This window comes from Manis pentadactyla, chromosome 15 (genome assembly GCF_030020395.1).
Source record: "Manis pentadactyla isolate mManPen7 chromosome 15, mManPen7.hap1, whole genome shotgun sequence".
Lineage (NCBI taxonomy): Eukaryota > Metazoa > Chordata > Mammalia > Pholidota > Manidae > Manis > Manis pentadactyla.
This window is the reverse complement of record NC_080033.1, coordinates 5,062,727-5,068,759: the sequence shown is the minus strand read 5'-3', so window position 1 is coordinate 5,068,759 and position 6,033 is coordinate 5,062,727. Positions and strand designations below refer to the sequence as shown.

Genomic DNA, 6,033 nt, shown 5'->3' with positions numbered 1-6,033 from the left:
GATGATGATGATTGGATTTCCAGTACGTGCGGGTGGGCACAGCAGAATCTCTGGCAACGGCTGATATTCATAACAGAGTCCTATAATGGGATTCTCGGTATGACGTAATAGAGTGACAGTGGAGCTGAGCGGTTAGGTAGGGGTTCTGGGCTCTGAAGACGATCCTGAACGTCGTGAGGCTCTGCTGCTGTCACCGTGGAGAGGTAGCGATGGTTTGGAGGAGGAGGAAGGGGGCCCTTGAGGGAACTCCTCCTCGGAAGAGATACGGGTCCTCGCTCGGAAAGGCTCAGGCCTGGAGCCCGGTCCGGCCTCCGCAGGCTTGGTGTCGTTGAGCGTCATGTGGACGCTGGGTTCATGGAGGGGCCCATGGGGCTCAGGGAGGTGGCACGGAATCCCTGGGAGAGGATCCACTGGTCCAGCTGGGCATATATCACATCCTGTGTGTCTTCTGGGTCCTGCAAAGAAAAAGGTAAGAATCCTGGGCAGAGACATGGTCACTGAAGGCGGGGTCACTGGACATGCAGTGGGGCAGATGCTGTGGCGGGCATTTGGGCCGGGGAAGCTCACCTCGCCGTCCATCGCTGGGTCACCTCGGGCCCTGTGCTCTTCATGGCAGCACCTGTGAGTGGAAGAGGCAGTCGAGACTCCGGGGAATGCTCTTCCAGGCCCTTCGGTCACAGAGGAGGACATCAGGGCCAGGGGGAGGCTGTGGTGTGCCCGAGCTGCTCAGCCTGTCCACCTCACCAATCCAAAGAACCATCCCATCTACAGCCCCAGGCGTGTGCCGCCTGCCCCAGGGGCCCGTCCCCTCCCATTTCCCTCCCTCCGATAGCCTCCACTGCAGACCATCTCCTTCTGCAGGTCAGTGGGCTCCCAAGAGCTGAGGAGCAGATTGAGGAGAAGGGTGGTGGGCGAGTTGCGGGAAAGGCCAGGGGGCCCATGGGTCTCCCTGGAAGACCCTCCACCAGGGATCTGAACACCCAAACCACAGACCAGCTCTCAGGAGGTGAGCATGCAGCTCTGGGCCCCAATCACACCCCGTGTCCGCTCGGATGACACAGCCCTTTCTCCTTCCGACTTCCGCTTTTTGGTAGAATGCCAGAGGCAAACAAGAACGGCCAGGAAAATGCCAGTGGAGATGACGGTAGCAGAGAGTCCAGTGAGAATGTTGCTTGTCGGCGTCCCCTTGAGGATGTGACAGGCGTCTGCCAATAACCAGACGGTAGGAGCTCCGTTTATCGGTTGTCTCTTTACACCAGTGGCTGCTGGAGTCTTTACACACTTTACCTCAAACCCTCCCAGCATGCCTACATCTGCCCGATTTACTCTCTCCATTTCCCAACAAAACCCAAGGGCCGTGATGATGGTCGTTCAAAGCAGAGTTCTGGGAGGCAGACGGAGGCCAGACCCAGGGTCCCAGGCTTTTCCGGGCTACCCTATAGGCCAAGACATGAGGCTTTGCATGAAAGGGCACCGCCTGCATCAACCCTGGCTGACCACCCCTCCCTCTCATTCCTCCTAACCCCACCACACTCTGAAAACGGAGAAGGAGGGGGCTAGAGAGCAGGGGATGCCTCTGGATCAGGGTGCCGAGACATGAAGTCACTCCCCCAGGAATGACCACACGTGGGGCAGGGAGACATTCGCCGGAGCGGGAGGAGAGGCGGCCAGGGATGTACCGCGTCTTGAGACCCTTCTCTGTGGCTGGGCCCCGTCTGCGGGTTGGGGAGCTCCCACATTGTGGTGAATGCATCTTTTCCTCAGTGCACGCCGTGGAGGGAGGCACCGTTAGTTGAGGAGATTGATGCTACGGGAGTTCAGTTCCTAGATCCAGCAGAGCTATGAGCAGGGCCCGCAAGTCTGACTGCAACCTTTTGGCTTTCAAGGGCTGCACCATTCTTCCCCACCGGGCTCCCTGCCCCGTGGTCCTTTTCTCTAAAAACTCAACTCCCAGTTCCAAGTTTCCATGCATGGGCCCCAGAAGCTCTAAGAGGCATGAACAAGCCCACGGCTACTCAGCTAAGAAATAGGAGAAGTACCCTCTCAGAGCTCCTTCCCTGGGCCTTACCTCGGAGCGTGCTCCGAAACCACTCACCCTGCGCCTCCCCCAGCACCTCTGGCTAAGCCACCATGATTTTTCTGCACAAGGGCCTGCACGGCCTCCCAACTGTCTCATGGCTTCCAGGCACGGTCCCCTTGTGCGAATCTGTTCTCCCCTGCCAACTGTCTCCTTCTAAACTTTGCACCATGTGATGCTTTTCTGATGTCAGTACTAAATGACTTCCCATTGCAGCCAGAATAAAATCCACACTCCTTGTCACGACTCGTCCACCTGTAGCTAAGCAGGCTCTGGCCACCTCGCCAGGTCACCTCCCCACCGCACGGCAGGGGCACTGGCTCCGCAGTCTGAGCTTATTGCCACCTTGGATTCCTGGCACTCAGATCCCTCCACCAACCTTCTCAAGACTGGGTCTCCTTGAAACTGAGGCACACCTGGGTTGTCACCCTGAGCCAGGTACCACGCACTCTACAGTGTCCACGTACCCTTTCTGCATTGCATGACCCCAGCTCAGTGTATGGGGATTAAAGAATCTTAATGGAATTTCTCCTCCTGGAATGCAACCCTCATAAAGGCACGATCCCTTTCCTTCTTAACTGCTGAATGTTCAGCTCATAGATGATTAACAGTTGGATGATACAACCACCCCTGTCCCCACACACCCTGGTCCCTTTGACCCCTTTATCCAACTAGGAAAAGGCCTCAGTCCAGGAGCACGAGGGGGCGAATGCCCCCCTGATTCCCATGCTGTATGCAGTCTCAAATGCCAGTGGAGAATTTGGGGATCAGAGATGGAAGGAGATGAGACAAGGTCACAGAGTTGGGGACACCGGAGCCCTGCCTCCCTGGGGGCTCACGAGCTAAGCGCAGAGGCCTCCTTGCTCACCGTCTGCGGGGCTCGGCTCACGGGGTGATGTGCAAGTGCTTTCTGTGGTTTTTAGGAGGAAGGACAGAGAGGGGGTGAGCAAGCGTCCTGTCTCGCCCCTCCGAAGCAGGACCACTCCTCTGGAAGGGGGGCCCCTCCACACCCCAGCTCTGTCATGCCCTAAGGGCTGATGGCGGTTCTGGTCCCTCTGCCTGAGTGCCTGGGTGTGTGACTTCCTCCCGGGATATGCCTCCCTGCGATGATAAGTATCTAAGCTCCTCATCTGTGGTCTGCCTGTGCGTCAGGAGCGCCTCTGGGAAGCGAGTGGGGGTGAGGGGCTGCCGCTGCTGCTGGTCTCCAGCCTGAGTGTGGCCTAAGGAGCGAGGACCTCCTGGGTCTGCCCTGGCCTTTTTCTTCGTTCACCTGGACCCAGAGGCCCCCAGTGTGGGCTTCCACCCAGGAAGGGTGGGGGGCGTGCAGGGGCCTGTGTCCCAGCCTCTCTGTATTTCTCACTGCTTCTGTTTCTCCAGAAGCCCCGGATCCCCTGTCACCATCAGGGCGCCCTTCAGATAGAGCTCCGTGGTCTAGTGTATTGGAGACACGGGGCAGGTTCGGGATTCCTCACCTGGGACAGAGAGGTGCACTGGGTCACTCGGGACTGACCACTCATGGGGGGAGTGGTTGAAAGAGCCGTAGCACGTGTAGGCCCCTTCCTGGGCTGGGGTCCCGGGGCCCAGGGGGAAGGCGGCCTGAGAGGCCCCGCTGTGGCTCTGCCCTGCAGCCAGCCGGCGTGGGCAGGCCTGCCCAGCCCTGCACAGGTGGTACATGTCAAAGGAGCTCTCGAAGCCGCAGAGCAAGATCACGTTCCCTGCTGACCACACCGCAGTGCCCAGCAGGGCCGAGAGATGCGGCTTCTCGTGTTTTCCTAGGAGGAAAGCAGGCCTTGACCTAAGAGCACAAATTAGTCCCACTGTCCTTGGGCAAGAGCAGAGGGGTCTCTGTCCCCATCCTAGGGGCCCACAGTGTGTCATCAATGCTCCCCATGCCCACTCATCTCCGCAGTGTGTGTGCACAGGTGTGTATGCCCTTTGCCAGCTCCACTTTGCCCTGGCTCCTTTGCCCTCTGCAGGCATCTCTCTGTCTTACTGCCCCTAGAGGCCAATGGGGAGGGGGGTTCTCTCGAGCAACGGACCCACTAGCTGCCACGGGACTCTCAGAACATGTGGTGCTGGCCTCAGGCCCCTGGACCGCAACCACTGGGCGTTAGAGCCAGAGCCCCCGACGGCCCTGGGGACCCTCGCTCTGCAGGGAGTGGCCAGTGAGGTCCGGCGCCCACGGGGCAGGAAGGAACCCCTCCTTCTTTGTGCAGAAGGACACATGACACCAGAGTCGAGCCACCTCAGGGTGCCAGCTCCCTTCGGATCATCTGGGGGCCTGGCCGAAGATGTCTGCTGTATGGCTGTTCTCAGGGCCGAGGAGGGGACGCGGTGCAGTGGGGGCCACGCCCAGCCTCCTCGGTGCCCCAGCCAGGCCCCCTCACCCCTCAGCTGCCGCCTCCTTCCCATCCCTCTTTCAGGGCCCCTTCAGCTGCCCTGCCCCAGGCTGGGCTTCCCCTGTCGCAAAGTGTTTTGCTCCTTTTCCCTCCATGCTCCGCCTGCTCCCTCTCTCTCCCCGTTCTTCTCTGTCTCTGCCTCTCTCCTGAGCCTGCTGCTCCCTCTGTCTGCCTGTCTGCCTGTCTGTCTGTCTATCCCTGCATTGACCCTGCAACACCCCATCACCCCAGAGGATCCCAAGGACAAGGAGAATGGGGGCTGGGCCACCACGCTCACCTGTGACCACGACATCCATGGGGTCACTGGGGGCCGACCACTCCTGGGGGGCGTGGCTGAGGGCGCCGTAGCATCTGTAGGTCTCCTCACGTGCAGGCGTAAGGGGGTGTTGCTGAGAATACTGTGTGCCCCCCTCTCTGTGCAGGATAAATGTGTCAAAAATCAGCTGTGAGTGACAGCACAGGGTCACACTCGCCCCTGCGTGCACAAGGGAGCTGGGCTGGGCCGAGATGGAGGGACGCCTGAGCACACCTAGGGAGAAATAGGGTGTAAGTACCCCTCCTCACCCCTCCCCTGGCATTTCAGAGCGGATTTCCTGACCTCTCAAGCCCGAAGCGGCCTGATTCCTCCTGCACCTTTGTTGCTGTGGAGCCTCCACCCATCCTCCTGCTCGCGACCTTTGTCACCTGGGCCTCTGCTCGCCTCCCTCTGCTCTCTGTCCATCTCGGCTACCAGCCCCTCTTCCTCCAGGTTCCTTCTAAGCTCTGTGGCCTTCAGTCCTGCCCCCGCTCCTGGGCTCCCGGGCTCTGGCAGGGCCATCTGCACGCAGGGCTGTCACAGGCGGGGCCGGACACCTACCTGTGACCACGATCTGCAGGGTGTCGCTATGTGCTGACCACTTGCAGCTGTGGCAGAGAGCCACGGAACAGGCATAGAACCCCGCGTGTGCCACGCTCACCAGGTCTATCGTGAAGCTGTTGGAACGACGTCTCTGGAGCTCACGGCTGCGGGTCCCCTCTCTTCTGAATAGTTTGAATGTGGCAAAGGGAAGGGGAAACTGACACTTCAGAGTCACGTGTCCTCCTAGGGGAACCACAGGGCTCTGACAGGCTGACAGGGAGGGCTTGTGGTGTCCACCTGGGGAGGGGGCATGGCCGTGGAGGGAAAGGTGGGAGCTGCCCCTTCGCCAGCCTCAGGGGCTCTCCATCCCACGCAGCCTTCTGAGGCTTCCCCCGACACTTGTCCCAGGCCCAGGGAAGCCTGGTGGGGGCCAGGGACTCAGCCCAGCCCAGCATGGTCACCACAGGTCTTCCCAGAGCAAGAGGTTTACTTAGAGTGTTGGTAACATCTTGAACAAAGGTTCCCTTAAAATTTTTTCTACAATAACAGAAATACACATGCAAGATGGGGTCAGCAGGCCTGGGCGGGAGGCCCTGAGTCACTTCCGGGTCCTCAGAGGGCTTGGGGGCCCAGCACTGGGTCCTTCCCTCCTCACCAAGATTATTCTAACCCACCTGCAGAGAGGCCGGCTTCTGCACATCACAGCCTCCTTCAGGAGA

At 59.8% G+C, this 6,033-nt stretch overlaps 1 protein-coding gene across 1 annotated transcript in view; it reads right to left on the bottom strand.

Annotated features, from left to right (window-relative positions):
* Nucleotides 1-3,081: 3,081 nt before the first annotated feature.
* LOC118910393 (uncharacterized) overlaps nt 3,082-6,033 on the bottom strand; it is a 34,623-nt gene continuing 31,671 nt past the window's right edge. The window contains 3 exon segments of the mRNA XM_057493303.1: nt 3,082-3,849; nt 4,754-5,005; nt 5,333-5,611. Coding sequence (XP_057349286.1) covers nt 3,509-3,849; nt 4,754-5,005; nt 5,333-5,611 — 872 coding nt within the window. The 3' untranslated portion in view covers nt 3,082-3,508.